This window comes from Mycteria americana, chromosome 7 (genome assembly GCF_035582795.1).
Source record: "Mycteria americana isolate JAX WOST 10 ecotype Jacksonville Zoo and Gardens chromosome 7, USCA_MyAme_1.0, whole genome shotgun sequence".
Lineage (NCBI taxonomy): Eukaryota > Metazoa > Chordata > Aves > Ciconiiformes > Ciconiidae > Mycteria > Mycteria americana.
Window position 1 is genome coordinate 11,858,147 of NC_134371.1, and position 15,904 is coordinate 11,874,050.

Consider the following 15,904-nt stretch of genomic DNA (forward strand, 5'->3'; position numbering starts at 1 on the left):
CTGCCCGCGGCCCTTGATCATTTTCACGCCAAGCCCCGGCCGCGCCACCCTCCCTCCGGCGGGCCCCGGGCGGGGGCAGCGGGCGGGTGGGAACGCACCGGCGGCTGCGGGGCGCGGGGGGCCCGGGCCGGGCGTGGGAGACCCTCCGGGGGCTTCAAAGGCGGGCAGCGCGCCGGGAGCGGCCGGGCGGACATTGCCGGGGGGGGGGGTGCGTGGGGATCCCCCTCTGTGTGCCAGCCCAACCCCGGCTGAACGGGGCACTGCACCCCCGGGCTGAGCACCGGCTGCCCCCGGGGACCCCCCCACGGTGCCCCCCCAGCACCCCGCGTCCAGACTAAGGCCGTTCTTCGCCTGGGGTGCAGGAGGGGGGACGCTCCCCGGGGGGGTACCGGGGGGGGCAGGTGGGGGCGAGGCAGGGGCTGCCTCTTGCTTTTCGGCAGCGGCAGGCAGCGAGCGGGCAGCGAGCGGGCAGCGAGCGGGTAGCGTGCCCGGGTCTGGGGGGCAGCTTTGGCCCCTGGGATAGGGGGGCCGCACTCGCCTGCCCAGCTGCAGAGGGTCTCCCCAGTGTCTACAGTTTGGCTTGTCAATGTCCCTGCACTTTTGGGGTGCCCACACTGCCCTCCTGCCCCCATTGCCACCCTCCCATGCCCATGGGCCCAGGCTCCGCTCCTTTGGCGGGGCAGGGTGCGGCCACATCCCCATCACCTTTTTGGGGCACAGGGGGTGCCCGTGCCCCCATCTCTGTCCTGTTAGGGGCAGGGGTGCCCGGGTCCACACCTCTGTCCCTGTTAGGGGCAGGAGGTGCCCGTGTCCCCCTGCCCATTTAGAGGTCAGGGGGTGCCCGTGTCCTCATCCCCATTTGGGGACAGGGGGTGCCCACGCCCTCCTCTCTCTCCTCCTTAGGGGGTGCCTCCCCGCCCCCCCCCCGTCCCCGTTGGGTGCAGGAGGTGCCCGTGTCCCCATCCCCATTTGGGGGCCGAGGGGGTGCTCGTGCCACCACCCCCGTCCCCATTCGGGGCAGGGGCGCCTCCGTGCCCGCAGCCCCGGCCGTGCCGCGCTCCCCCCGGCCCCCCGGCCCCGATGGTGCCAGCGGGGCGCGGACAATGCCGCTTCAGTGGCACATCAAAGGCGCGGCGCTGCCCGCGGCTGGCACGGCGACAGGCCCGCCGGAGATGAAAGCCCCGGCCCCGCCGGGCTCCCACCTCGGCCGCGGGGACACCGCGGGGGCACGCTGCGCCTCCGCCCCACGGGGGACGGGGGGACGGGGGCGCAGCGCCATTCCACCGCGGGGAGCGGTCCCCGGTGTCCCCGCACGGATCCCCCCACTCGTGTCACGGGCTTGCGCCGTGGGGGGTCAACCGCTCGGTGGACCGCGGGTGCCCAAGGCCGGCGTGGGGTTCACCCCCGGCCCCACCGCGCCCCCCCCTCCCGGGCCCGGTGCCGGTGCCAACCCCATTAACCTAATTGGCGAGGCGCTCGGCCGTCCCGGGCGACGGCGGCAGTGGGACCCCGGGGCCCGGGCAGATCCCAGCCCCGGCGGCGGGGAGGGAGGGAGGGAGGGAGGGACGGCGCCCCCGAGGGCCCCGATTGTCCGGTAATTGGCGCGGGCAGCCGAGCCCGGCCGGCACCGGCGAGGGGGGCGCGGGGAGCGGGCACCGGGGGGGGCAGTACCGGGGTCTCTGGGAGCAGCCTGGGGGTGCCGGGTCGGTATCGGGGTGCTGGCCACGGGGCGACTCCGGCAGTTGGGGGGTCGGGGGCAGGGGACGTGTGGCGATGCAGGGGCGCGAGGGCCGGTTTTGGGGTGCCGGGAGGAGTGGGGTGAGTCTCGGGATGGGGGGTCAGTGCCGGGTACCAGGAGTGGGGAGACCCCGAGGGGGCCGGGGGCTCGGGGGATTTGGGGTGTGGGGTGACGCTGGGGCTGGGGGGGTCACTGTGGGGGTGGTGGGGTGGGACACCTCTGGGGTAGGGGGGCGGCGGGGGGGCCCACTGTGGGGGTACATTTGGGGCCGAGGGCTGTGGGCGGGGTCAACAGAGGGGCGGAGCTAGACGGCAGGCTGGGGCGGGGCCTATATGGTTGGGCGGCCCCGGGGGCGGGGCGTACCCTCGGGGTTGGGGCGTGGCCTACCGGCAGGTTGGGGCGTGGTCTATCCGGCGGGGCGGGTCCGGAGGAGTGGCCTATCCGGCGGCTCATGGGCGTGGTCAGCTGGAAGGGGCGGGGCTGTGGGCGGGGCACGGCGGGTCGGGCCCGGGTCGGCGGGCGGGGCCGGCGGGGGCCGGGGCCGGGGCCGGGGCCGGGGCCGGGGCCGGGCGCGTTTCGGGGCCGGCGGGGGCCGGGGCCGTGCCGGGCCATGGCGAGCTCGGAGCGGAGCGCGCTGCTCACGTACCGCCTGTGCGGCGGCTCGGGCGAGGAGGAGCGGGGCCGGGAGCGCGCCCGCGGCCGGGCCGCCGCCGCCGCCGCTGCCCCCCGCAAGCTGCCAACCTTCCTGGGCGTCGTGGTGCCCACGCTGCTCTCCATGTTCAGCGTCGTCCTCTTCCTGCGCCTCGGTGAGTGCCGCTGCCCCCCCGGGCGCCCCCGCCTCCCCCCCCCCCCCCCGGCCGCCGTCCGGGGCCCCCCGAGACTCACCAGCCCTGCCCGACACCCCCAGTGCGGGCCCCGTGTCCTCATGAGGCTCCCCGCTTCCGGAGCCCCCCGAGTCCAGAGCCCCCGTGCTCACCCCGAGCCCCCCAGTCTGGAGCCCCAGTATCCTCCCTTTGCCCTCCCAGTGCTCCCTCCCCATCCTTCCAGTCTGATGTCCCAGTGCTCCCCCCAGAGCTCCCCCAGTCCGGGTCCCCAGTGTCCTCCCAGTGCCCTCTCCCGAGCCTCGCTCTCTGAAGTCCCAGTGCTCCCCTCCAGTGCTCACCCCGGTTCCCCAGTCGGGCCCCAGTGCCTTCCCAGTGCCCTCTGTGCAGCCCCCCAGTCTGGAGTCCCAGTGCTCTGTCAGTACCACCTCAGATCTCCCCCAAGCTGGGGTCCCAGTGCTGTGTGTCCTCACCACTCCAGCCTAGGGCCCCAGGGCTCCTGCTGTACCCACAGGGCGGGAACTCGGTTAGGGACCTCAGCGCCCCCAGTAAGGGACCCCAGTCTGAAGCCCTAGTCTCCCTGGGGCGGGACCCCTGTGCCTTCCCAGTGCCTTCCCTAAGTGGGATCCCAGTGCCCTCGTGTCCCCCCATCCCCCAGTACTGGGACCCCACTGCTCCCCAGGCATCCCCCAGGGGCTGGGTTCCAGCACCCCCAGTATAGCACCCCAGTTGCCTCCCAGTTCCCACATGGTGTTCCCAGGGCAGGACCCCAGTGTCCCCCATCAGGCACCCAGCTGCCCCCCCACTCTGTGCCGTTCAGGGGGCCCAGATGGGGTCCCAGTCTGCTCCCAGTTTAGGTTATAAATCTGTTACTGGGCAACCTAGGAGAACTAGGGGGGGCAGCTGGGCATGGACCAGGGGAGGTGGCAGCCCTTTGGGGGGCCCTGGGGAGAGGAGATGCCCCAGCCCGGCCCGGGGCAGGCAGAGGCCCGGAGCAGGCAGCGTCTGCCCTGGTCCAGGAACAGGGAAGGCTTTTCCTCTTTCACTTTCCGCCACAGTCAGCCCAGGGCGGGAGTTGGCTGCATGCCCGGGGGGCCCGGTAGGCCCTGGGGGGGATCTTGAGCCCCTTCCCCTGCCCGGGGGACCCCCTGAGCTGTGGGCTGTGGGCACAGCTCTCCCCTGCCATCACTCACCCCCTTCCCACCCCCCTGCTTGGGGTCCTCCCGCAGGCTCTGACCCCCCAACCCCTACCTCACAGCGGGCACCGGGGTCCCCCCGCCTGCCCCGGCCCCCCGCCCGGGGGTGCGTTACCCCGGGGGGCCATGGGGCTGGAAGGGAAGTGCAAGGGGAGGGGAGGGGAGCTGCCGGGAAGAGAAACTGTCCCACCTGGGGAGGCCGTGGCTCCCCCCGGCAGCCCCTGCTTCAAACACCCCTCAGATCTCCAGGGTGAGCAGCCCCTCCTGCTTACCCCCACACTGCTTTTGGGGCACCCCTTTATTCCCCCCTGCCTCGCTTTTGGCACTTGGGCACCCTCCGGCCTTCCAGGGATCGCAGGGGTGCCCGCAAACCCAGCCTGTCTCCCCGAGGGCTCTTTGCGATGCCCATGCCCCGGCACCCCCCTCGCTGCCCGCAGGCATGGCTGCGGCCTGGCTTGCGGCTGAGATAGGGCATCTCCCTCCAGCCGAGGGCAGCCCCTTCCTGCCCGCGGTGCCGCCGGCCGGGCTCGCTTCCCGTCACCCCGGGCAGGGCCGCGGGGGCCTCTGGGTGCCCTGTCCCCTGGGGCCGCTTTTGCTTCCTGCTTTGCAGCGAGCAAGCGGGGCTGCGAGTGCAGGGAGCCCATCGGCTCCGGGTGCCAGATCTGGGGTGCAAGGCACCCCCTGCCCACTGAGGGTGGCAGCAGGGCACGGGGGTCCCGGCACCCCCCCCGCAGTGCCCCGGGGCCGGGCAGGCAGCAGAGCCCCTGCCCTGTTTGTTTGCTTTTTGGGTGTACCCCTCTGAGCTGCCTGTGCCCAGGGTGCGCCCAGGCCTGATCCTGGCACAGCAGGAGGGTGCAGATGCCCTGAGGTGGGGGGCACCGGCTGGGCTGGCCCCGGGTGCTGCTGCGGGTGGGAGGTGGCAGCACCCTGGGGTGGGGACATCCCCACCCTGGCAGGGAAGGGGGTGGCATGTTTGGGGGGAGCTGTGGGCAGGGGGATGGGAGCAGCCCATGTGCCTCTGTGAGGATGAGGTCTGGGGGTTGGCTGTGCCCGGGGACCCTCTCTGGGGGGTGGTCCGTGCACAGCTAACGGGCACGCCGGCCTCTCCCCCATCCTCGGCAGGGTTCGTGGTGGGCCATGCCGGCTTGTACCAAGCCCTGGCCATGTTCGCGGTGTCGTACTTCATCATCGGCATGACGGTGCTGTCTGTGTGTGCCATCGCCACCAACGGGGCGCTGGATGCTGGAGGAGCCTACTGTATCCTTTGCTGTGGGTGCTGCTGGGGCAGGGCATGTGCGCCAAAATTGGGTGACCACCCAACATCCTTGGGGTGCTACGCGGGGGCTGTGACCCCCCTGGCCTGGGAGGAAGGGGTGGAGGCACCCAATGGTGGTTTGGGCTGCTGGCATCTTCCCTTGACTTGAGCAAGATATGATCAGCCGTGCCCTGGGCCCGGAGTTCGGGGGCAGCATCGGGATCATGTTTTTCCTGGCCAACGTGTGTGGCAGTGCCCTCTATGTGCTGGGGCTGGTGGAGGCGGTGGTGGACAGCTTTGGGATCCCGCCTGGTGAGTACCCCCGTGTGTGGTGGCAGGGGATAGCGGGTGTCCCTTACCCGAGTAGCCCTAAAGTCCTGCCAGGTGTGCCAAGCACCATGCCCGGCATAGCCGGCATGACTCGCCCAGCCCTCTGGCCGGTGAGTTGGTGCCTGTCATGCCTGGCACAACGCCGGTGGCTCTCAGCTCTCAGAGGGGGCAGTGATGCCCCCTCTGAGCTCCGCTGATCCTGGCTTTTCTCTGCCCAGGGCAAAAAGTGGGCACAGGCGTCCACGTCCTGCCTCAGAGCTACTGGTACGAGCTGCTCTACGGCACTGTGCTGCTGGCCCTCTGCCTCCTCGTGTGCCTCGTGGGAGCTTCCATCTATGCCAAGGCCACCTTCCTCATCTTCCTCATCGTTGCGGGTGTCCTGGGCACCATCCTCGTCAGCTTCTTCGCTACACGGCCCCTTGGGGTGCCCATCCGCCTGCCCTACTTCAATGGCTCTGAGACCGAGAACGGCTCCTTCACCGGCTTCTCGCTCGCCACCCTGCGAGACAACCTGGGCGGTGAGGAGCGGCTCTCCCCACCCTGCCCACTGCACCCACCGTGGCACCTGCGCCCCGGGGAGGGGTGACACTGGCACCTCCACATTGGTAGGGGCTCACCAGAGGGTGGGGGGAGCTTGCAGGCACAGAACAGGTGCCGTGGGGTGGTTTCTCCCGTGGTTAGCGTATGGGGACATTGAGGAGAGGGTATATGGTGGGGCTATGCCGCCCCGGACAGCCTGTCACAGTCTGTGCCCGTGTGTCCTGCAGGCGGGTATGCGGTGGACTACACCACCGGGCAGATGATGAGCTTCAGCTCCGTCTTCGCGGTGATGTTCAATGGCTGCACTGGCATCATGGCAGGCTCCAACATGTCAGGTACGGGCAGGGGGTGCTGGGCTGGGTGGCACCAGGAGCGGGAGCTGAGGCTGGAGGAGAGCAGGGGGGAGCTGTGCCTGTGGGCACTAATGCTGCCTGCTCCTGCCCACAGGGGACCTGAAGCGCCCGAGCTACTCCATCCCACGGGGCACCATCTCTGCCGTGCTCTTCACCTACCTCGTCTACAACCTGCTGGCTTTCCTCATGTGTGCCACCTGCAACAGGTACAGCCACCCGTCCCCTCGCTGGGGCCATCATGCCAGGGTGTGCCCAGTGCCAGGGCATGCTGGCCCGAGCCGAGGCGGGTGCCAGCCTGTGCATGTCCCTCTCCAGGACCCTCCTGCAGAAAGACTACGGCTTCCTGCGTGACATCAGTATCTTTCCGCCCCTGGTCACGGTGGGCATCTATGCTGCCACCCTCTCTGCGGCCATGAGCAACCTCATCGGGGCGTCCCGCATCCTCTACGCCCTGGCCCGGGATGATCTCTTTGGTGAGTGCCCGAAGCGCGCCGGCACCTGCCAGACCCCACCCGGCAGGTTGTCCCTGTGAGGGACCAGCCCTGGCACTAGGGAACCCTCTTGCTGGTGTGGGGTGATGTTTTTATGGGTTGGTGTGTGCCCACTTGGGTCACCTGCGTGCCCTGGCGTTTGCCCACACCTCAGCACTCAGGGTGGGGACAGGACTCCTGGCTGGTGGCCAAGCCTTTTGGTGCCCACCCGGGTGCCCCGGCCCAACCTTCCTGCTCTGCCCGCAGGTCGGGCGCTGGCGCTGGCCAAGAAGACGTCTGCGAGTGGGAACCCTGTGATGGCAGTGATCCTCTCCTGGCTGGTGGTACAGGTGAGTTTGCCGGTGGTGTTCCTTTCCCAGCCCTGCCGGGTGAAGGTGGGTTGGCGCTTGGGCTGGGTGTCATGGAGCCTGGCACATCCCCCTGCCCCTGGGTATCCCCCTGCCCCAAGTGTCTTGCTGCGGCTGTGCCCTTCCCTCCCTGAGCCCATAAATGAAGGATAAATCACAGCAGGGGGCAGGAATTTGTGCCCGTGTGGCAGTTGCCCGTACCCTTTCCTGGCACACTGCTGTGGCATGCCCCAGGCTCGGCAGGGCTGGCTTGGGCACATGCCGGGAGTGCCATCCCGGGGGGTGCGTTCACCCTGTGCCCCCCCTGCCATGCTCTCTGCAGCTGGTGCTCTTCTCTGGGAAGCTCAACACCATCGCGGGGGTCGTGACCACCTTCTTCCTCCTGGTTTATGCCACCGTCAACCTGGCCTGCCTGGCACTGGAGTGGGCATCGGCCCCCAACTTCAGGTACCCGCTGGCACAGGGGAGGGAGGCTGCGCTCAGATGTTGGGCAGGCACCCGTCCGTCCATCCGTCTGTCTGCGGTTACCCTCCCATCCCTGTGCCTGCTGCCCCTCTGCGGGGCAGAGATGCTGAGCACCCCTCTCCTGGGCATTAAGAGGGGCAAAGACACCCCCATCCCTCGGGAGGGAGAAGGAGCCAGGTCCCGGCGTGGCACTGGCTTGGCACAGTCCCCACGCCCTGGCACTGCTTTGCTGAGCGGGTACAGATAAATCCAGCACCACCGGGTACCACCCGCCCCCTCCCCTTAGGCTTTCCGGAGGTAATTTATAGCCTGTGCCCGCCCGGCATCCCCCGGGCAGCTTGCCAAGCGGTGATGGAGCCCACTTTCCATTAGCGCTAATTAAACTAACGGGGAAGGGGGAAGGAGGGAGGGGGATCCTGGGTGGGGGGAGGAGAAGATCTTCCAGGAAGGAGGATTGTGCATGGCAGGCAGCCCCAGCCTGGGGTGGGGGTTGTGGGGTACCCTGGCATGGGACTGGCCTGGCAGGGCTGCCCAAATCTGGGGGGGGCACAGCAGGGTGGCTGGGGGGAGCCTCATTTCCCTCCTGGGTGATGCCTGCTGCCCTTGGTGCAGGGTGCTGTGCTTCCAAAGCAGGGAGAGTCCCCCAGGTGAGACAGAGGCGATGCCCGAGCAGGGCTGGGTGGCACTGCCTGGCGAGCTCCCAGAGTGCCCCATTCCCAAGGGAGAGCTGGTGTCTGTGCCAGGCTGGGGCTTGGGCCCCCCCCAGCTGCTCCCGTGGCCAGGCACGGATGGGGCAGGATCGGTGTCTGGGGGGAAGGCTGCTGGGGTGGGTGGTGACGATTCCCTTGCCCACCCCACATCTGGTGGGCCCCCCCCCCCTCCCCACACTGAGGTCTCCATCAAGCGCAGCGGAAAAGGATTTTAATTACCTTTCAGGAAAAACAACAATTAGAGAAAATAACAGCTTCTTGCCTCCCTGCCTCCGCCTCCGCCTCCCTGCGCCAGGCTGAGCGGGTGCCGTGGCCGCCGGCACTGCCACACGCTGCCCGACACTACCTGGCCCCCGGCCGTGCCAGGGCAGTGCCAGCCCCATAACCATCATTACGTCTGTTTGCCAGGGGCTGGCAGCAAGGGGCTGCCCGATGCCTTGGAGGGTACCATCTCCCCCCTGTGCCCTCTCCTGCAGACATCTGCGGTGCCTGACATGCCCTGGGCTGGCACAGTGGGGTTTGCTGGGGGTGGCTGGTTGGCACCTTGGCACAGCCCCCCTTGCCGTGCCCGCCTTGCAGCTGGCACGGGGGCCACATGGTAGTGGGTGTCCCCTTCTCCCTGCTCCAGGCCCACCTTCCGGTACTTCACCTGGCATACGTGCCTGCTGGGCATCGCGGGCTGCTGCGTCATGATGTTCCTCATCAGCCCTGTGTCGGCCTCGGCGAGCCTGGGCTTCCTCCTCCTCCTCCTCCTTGCTCTCCACTACCTCTCGCCCAGCAGCACCTGGGGCTACATCAGTCAGGCCCTCATCTTCCACCAGGTGAGCTCTGTCCTCTGCTGTCCCCTCTTGGAGTGGAGAGCTGGTGTCCCCGTGTCAGCTTCATCCCAGCCAGTGTGTCCTCGGGGCTGGCATCCCCATGGGTGGTTCGTTGAAGGAAGGAGGGTTCCTCACCTGTTACCCTTCCTCCCTTCCTCCCGCCAGGTGCGGAAGTACCTGCTGATGCTGGACGTCCGGAAGGATCATGTCAAGTTTTGGCGCCCGCAGATGCTGCTGATGGTGCAGAACCCGCGGGGCAGCGCCCGCCTCATCGACTTCGTCAACGACCTCAAGAAGAGTGGCCTCTATGTCCTGGGCCACGTTGAGCTGCAGGACTTGGGTGAGGGTCTGTCCTGTCCCCGGCGCTGGTGGCTTCTGCCCCTTGCTGTGGTGCTGGGGGGCTCCCAGAGTCCATGGGGTGCCACGACTACCCAGCTCCTGGCTGGATAGGGTGGGCATAGCGGGGGAATGTCAGCACTTTGGGCACACGTGTGGCACCTTGGACCTGGCACGGTGTGGGGGACGTAGGTGGCTTGTGTCTGTCCCATGCCTCCTGTGCACACATGTGCTTGCACACACATCCTGCATGCTTGCACATACGTGTGCTCAAGTATTCGTCCCTACACATGTGCTTGGGGCTCCTGCACGTGTCAGCGCTGGTGTGCACACATGGCACGTGCCACCCAGGCTACTCTGGGCCCCCACACAGCATGGTCCCATTGCACGGGTCAATGCCTGCGCACACCCAGCACAGGCGTGGGCACGCACTCGGCACAGCCTTGCACATGTGTGTGCCTGTGTCCATCCTCACCTCATGCCTGCCGCTGTGCATCCATGTGCTTCAGGCGTGTTTGCACCCCGGTGTGTGTTGGTTTGCACACGTGTGCTGCCTGGCACATGCCGTGGCTGTCCCCATCCCCGCCCCAGCGGATGCACGGGCTCTGCTCCCCCCCCACACCGTTGCCGTGGTGACTAATGGCCTGAAATTGGGGAGGGGGGATGGGGCTGCCTTGGTATTTTTTATATATTTATGTATAATTTCATATCTCTGGCTGGAAGCACCTGCTTCCACCCTCCCTGTCTCATGGGTGCTGGGGTGGGCACAGGGGTTGGCACTGGTTTTGCAGGGGGCGTGCTGTGGGGACACCAAGGTGAGCTCCCGGTGTGGGGTACCCAACCCCCTGATGCTGTTCTCACTCCCCACCCAGACACGCTGCCCTCGGACCCGCTGCAGCCCCAGCAGGACTCGTGGCTGAGCTTGGTGGACAAGCTGAACGTCAAGGCCTTTGTCAGCCTCACCCTCGCACCCTCGGTGCGGCATGGTGTCCGGCAGCTCCTCTTCACCTCTGGCCTCGGTAAGTGGCGCCCGGGTGAGGATCCACCCCACTGCCCCTATGGGGTGAGAAGTGCCAGGGGGGTTGGAGGCACCTGGGTGGGTGATGCCAGAGCCAGGTTGGGCCTTGGAGGCATCTGGGGTGAGCAATGCTGAAGCCAAGTTGGGGCTTGGAGGCATCTGTGTTAGCAATGTCGAGGGGCTTGAAGACACCTGGATGGCCAATGGCAAGGGGGTTGGAAGCACCTGGTTTGGGCAGCGCCAAAGCCAAGCTCGAGTTTGGAGAGGTGTTGGGTGGGCAATGCCAAAGCCAAGCTGGGTCTTGGAGGCATCTGGGTGCATGATGCTGAGAGGTCCGGAATCACCAGGGTGAGCAGTTCCAAAGCCAAGCTGGGGCTTGTTGGCACCTGCAGTGCCAGAAGGGCTGGTGGGGCCCTCCACCTCCGCTCAGCCGGGCCGGTGCGGTCTCTCCGGCAGGTGGGATGCGCCCCAACACCCTGGTGCTGGGCTTCTACGACGACGCGGCACCGCAGGACGGGCTGGCCCGGCACCCTGCCTTCACCAGCACCTGCGAAGAGGTCCCCCTGGGCTTCCCCCCACTGCGGGCACCCGCCGCCCCCAAGCTGCTGTCGGCCCGGGAGTACGTGGGCATCGTGGCTGATGCCCTGAAGATGCTTCGCAATGTCCTGCTGGCCCGGCAGCTGGAGAGCCTGGACAAGGCCTGGGAGCTGCGGCGGGCCGCCAGCCCCCCGCCCGCCATCCACGTCTGGCCCGTCAACCTGCTGCGGCCCGACAGCGCCCGCTACGCCGACACCTGCAGCCTCTTCCTGCTGCAGATGGCCTGCGTCCTCAACATGGCGCGGGCCTGGCGCCGGGCCCGCCTGCGCCTCTTCCTCTGCGTGGAGGCGGGGGCCATGCCCCATGCCCAGGAGGAGAAGCTGCGCCAGCTCCTCAAGGACTTGCGCATCCAGGCCCAGATCCAGCTGGTGCCCTGGGATGCCGTCACCCGCCTGCACTGGCAAACCCGACGGGGACCCCCGGGGGGGCCGGCGCCTGCCGGGGCAGCGGAGGAGGAGGATGAAGGGGCCGTGAACTTCCCGGCCAACACCACCCAAGTGTCGGATGAGTACGTCTGTGCCGCCAACAAACTCGTCCTGGAGCAGAGCCCCGCGCCGGCCGTGCGCTTCCTCTACCTGCCGCGGCCGCCGGCCGACACCAGCCTCTACCCGCTCTACCTGCGCCAGCTGGAGCTGCTCACCCGCGGGCTGGGCCCCACCGTGTTGGTGCACGGGGTGAGTGCCGTCACCAGCACCCAGCTCTAGGTCACCCCCCGGGTTCCCCCGCCGCTCCCTGTGCCCTCATTCGCCCAGTGCCTTCAGCAGCCCGAGCCTGGCGTTGTCCCCAGCCCCGGTGTCCCCACCGCGGCACGCAGAGAGGGGTCGGCGGCTGGGTGCGGGGGGGGTGTGGGTTGGTTGTGTTTTTTGGGGGGGTGTCTCCTGCAGAGTATTAAAGCTGCCCTGGCAGGATCTGGGCACAGCCCTGGCACCGGCCGGGCAGCACGGTGCATTCACAGTGCCTTTTCTTTGGGGTGGAGGTGGGGAATAGCGGAGTCCCAAGGGGGGTCAAGCACTGGGTGCCCCAGTTGGCTGCTAGGGGCACCCTGCACCCCCCCTTCCCCGTCCTTCCCCCCTCCTGCAGCCCCCAGCCTCTCCTCCGCCGGCTCCTCCGGGCACCCAGCCAGCAGCGGGGATTGATTAAAGGCAGCCTCGACCTTGGTGCCCCAGCTCCCCGCCATCCTCCCTGCCTTTCATTAGGAAAAATTAAATGGGAAGGGGTGGGGGAGGGGAGCCTGGACGCCTGGGTTCCCTGCGTGAGGCTGTGGGGGGGAGCAGCCGGGTGCTGGCCCTAATGTCTATGGCACCCCAGATCTTGCTCAGCACCCCTGGTGCTGCTGGGTGGGGGCACCCAGATGCTTTAATCTGTAGGGCCCCCCCACATGGGGTCTGAGCCCCTTGTCCTGTCAGGGAGGGGGAAAATGATATGGGGGTGGGGTGGCCTCACCCGGACACCTGGGTCCCCTGGCCTTGCTCTGGGACCTGTCTCACGGGGCATCACCACCTCCCCATAATGCTCTGTATGGGGGAGCTGGCATTGCCCCCTGCCCCCCGCTTATTGATTAGAGGAGCGCAGGAAATTGCCTGGGTGCTGGGTGATAAATCCATCAGGTGCCTGGCAGGCGGGCAGCACGCCCGGCCCTTGCCTGATGGATCGCTTCCTATTAGCCCCGGCACAGGGGGGGCTGCTCCGGGCCAGGCTGGGCTCCAGTGGGGGGGACAAGTGTGGCACTGCTGCCTGCGCCCGCTCTCGCCAAGCCTGACACTGCCAGCTGGCAGCTCGGCTCGGCTGGAGGGCTGGAAAAACCCAGGTGGCCGGGTGCTGCTGGGGGGAAAAAAATGGGGGGGGGGGCTTCCTCCCCACATTTTGCAGTGGGCTGTGCCCAAATTTGTGCCCAAATCCCCACCCTGGCGGGTGGGCAGGGGGCTGGGGCTGGCTCTGCTCCCCACCACGGGAGGTGGGTGTCCCGGGGTGGGCACTGCGTGGCCTGCGGGGTTTATTTACAAACAGGCGGGAGCTGGCACAGGGCAGCCGGGCACCAGCGGGACCCGCCGGCCTATAATGTTAATTATCACCACGTAATTAAAAGCCCATAAAAAGCCTCACACTTCATTAAATTAAAGCTTCCCTGCACCGTGCCGACGGGCTCCAGCAGAGTTAACCTTGGCCGTGCCAGGCACCATCTCCACTGCAGCTGGGGACCCGAGGCCGGGGGTGTACAGCCCCCCACTGCGTTGTAGGGGGGTGCAGCATTGCACATGCAGGGGCACCCTCCCCAACATCATTCATCACCCCTGGGCCACGTGTGCCCGGGCACATGTGGGGAGCACACCCGGCTGCAAACAGTGTCACACACCCGGGGATGCTGTCTCAGTCGGAGGTGCCCACACGGCATCGCATGGATGTGTGTGCCCATGCCAGCCCTGCAGACACGCCGTCGCACGCACCGGGATGCGGGCAGGGGGCTGACACGGGCATACACGTGCACACCCAGACGCGCACACACAGCGTCCACAGCCGCTGCAAAGGCAGCATCGCACGCCGGCACAGCAGCTCTGGCACACCAGCTCTGGCGCACAACGCCCACGCGGCACACACCTACACAAACAGCATTTTTTCCTCCCTCCTAACATACAGACAAACAGACACACAGCCTGCGTCTTCTCCAGGCTCCCACCCATCGCTGCCGGTGTCTGGAGAGGTGGTGGGCTGTGGGGAGAGCACCCATCTGTGCCTGTCCCCTCTGTGCCTCAGTTTCTCCAAGAGCTGGGCTGTGCCGGGGGGAAGAGTGGTGCATGGGGGACCCCCAAACCCTCCTGGCAGCTGGGTGCCCTAGGTCAGGGGTGCTGTGCTGAGATCTGGGGGGATACAAAGTGGGGGGCGGGAGGGCCAGCACACAAGGAGGGGCACATATGCACGGGGTCAGGGTGTGTGTATGCGTTAAGGGGGGATACGCATGGACTAGGAGTGTGTGTGTGTGTGTGTGTGCGTGCACAGAAGGGGGGTGCTGTGCAGGGGGGGTGTACGTGCACAAGGGGGTGCATGCATGTGCACAAGGGGTGTCTATACGTGCACACGTATTGGGGTGTATATATACCCACCCCTAGGTGTGATGCGCACACAGGGCTCAAGGGCGGGGGGGCCCAGGGGAGCGCACACACCTGTGAACGCAGGGTGTGCAAACTGGCACACGCGTGTGCCCAGCACCCCTGGGCACTGCTGCCGAGCGGGGCTGCGGGCAGGGGCCGGCTGGGGGCTTGTGGGGGGCAGGCGCCGGCGGCTGCCCGTGCCCTGGCCCCGCGGGGGTGGGCAGCCAACGGGGCCTCGGCTATTTCTTGGAAATTTTGCAGCATTCATTTCAGTGCAAATAAAAGCTGTCATTGCTGGAGAAATGATACTGATCGGGGTCTGAAAAGACAGCAAATTACCCGCCTGAAAATGCACCGCTGGAAAAAAATGCATATTAAACACACAAAAAGGCACTTTGCCATCAGCCGCGCTTCCCCCGCCGCTCCAGAATAACCACACTTTACATAATTCTCCCTCTCCACCTCCGAATTAATTTCGCAGACAGAGGCAGAGGCAACCCTCTGACAATAGCGGAGGGGAGACGTGGTGGCGGCGGAGGGGAGCGGGGCCAGGGTCTGCTGGGGAGGCGCCTGGCTCCGGGCTGGGGGTGTGTTGGGTAACAGGGTGCTTAGGGTTGGGGCTGGGGGGGACCGAAGGGTCTGGGGGGACTGAGGGGTTTGGGAGGGTTGGGTCCAGGGGTGAGGGTTGTGGGTGCTGGGTGGATGCGCCCAGCTGTGGGTGGAGTGCTGCTGTCCTTCCCCTCTTGGGTGCTCAGGATGGGGTCCCTTGGGGTGGGGTTTGTGGAGTGATGCCCACCCCAGCTGGCACGTCTTGGGCCAAATGTTTCCTACAAGGGACAAACCCTCACTCCCTAACACGGGGGTGGGCCCGTTGTGTGCCCACCCCAGAGCCTGGCACCCTCTCTGGAGGCAGGCAGGCCCTGGTGGGGTGCGCATACCCAGCATGGCGTGTATGCACCCCCCTGCCTCACTCTCCCACTCGCAGTGCCAGGCATGTAGGTGCACCCACAGGGCACTGCGAGGTCGTGCTGCCCACCCAGGTTGACACCCCCAAACTAGCATCCCTCTTCTTAGAAACCCCCCAGGAACCTGCCCCACCAGGCATGAGGGCACCATGCCCAGCACCCCAGCACTGCCAAGGGGGAGCAGCTGGTGCAGTGGGGGGTCCAGCAGCGATGGCAGGGGAGTTTGGCTGGCCGGGTGCTCGGCACCGAGGGGCTGGCAGAGGGGAGGGTGGGTGGTGGAGGTTGGCACTGTGCTGCTTTGCATTTTCAATGACAGACCCATGCCGGGTGCTCGGGAGAGTGGAAAAATCTTATTTGTCACCTGCTGGCGGTGCGCGGAGGCTCCCGCGCCGCGGCTAATCTCGGGGAAAATGAGGATGCCGGCGGGGTGGCCCGCGGGATGGGCAGGGTGGAGTGGGGCTGGCAAGGCCTGTGCCACCCTGGGCCTTGCTCGGGGTCGGAGCTGTGGGCCACAGGCCGGGCAGGACCCCGGGGTCGCAGCAGCCCGGTCATGCCTGGGTGTATGGGCACCAGGGCGCAGATCCTGCCTGCTGGGGGTGTGTGGGCTGGGCAGTGCTTGTGGGCATCCCGGAGCAAGTGCCCTGCACCCCCAGCCCTGTCTGCAAAGGCACAACCTCTTTTCCTTCCCAGCTTTTCCATCCCAGCTTCAGGACCAGCCACTTGCCTTGCAGCGCCAGCTCCGCAGGTTGGCACTGCCCGCGCATCCCCTCGGGGCACTCCGATTTTAGGGGGGGATGGCACTTGGAAGCGGGTGCAGGCACTGCCTGACCCCCCCTCC

General features: G+C 67.4%; 1 protein-coding gene across 1 annotated transcript; it reads left to right on the forward strand.

The window, feature by feature from the left end:
- Positions 1–2,277: 2,277 nt before the first annotated feature.
- Positions 2,278–13,879, forward strand: SLC12A9 (solute carrier family 12 member 9). Its single transcript, XM_075507031.1, has 13 exons — positions 2,278–2,544; positions 4,878–5,012; positions 5,185–5,322; positions 5,559–5,858; positions 6,108–6,215; positions 6,328–6,439; positions 6,549–6,706; positions 6,971–7,053; positions 7,394–7,518; positions 8,875–9,067; positions 9,230–9,404; positions 10,273–10,419; positions 10,875–13,879. The coding sequence occupies exons 1-13, from the start codon at positions 2,349–2,351 to the stop codon at positions 11,717–11,719; spliced, it is 2,715 nt and encodes a 904-aa protein (XP_075363146.1). The 5' UTR covers positions 2,278–2,348; the 3' UTR covers positions 11,720–13,879.
- The last annotated feature ends 2,025 nt before the right edge of the window (positions 13,880–15,904 follow it).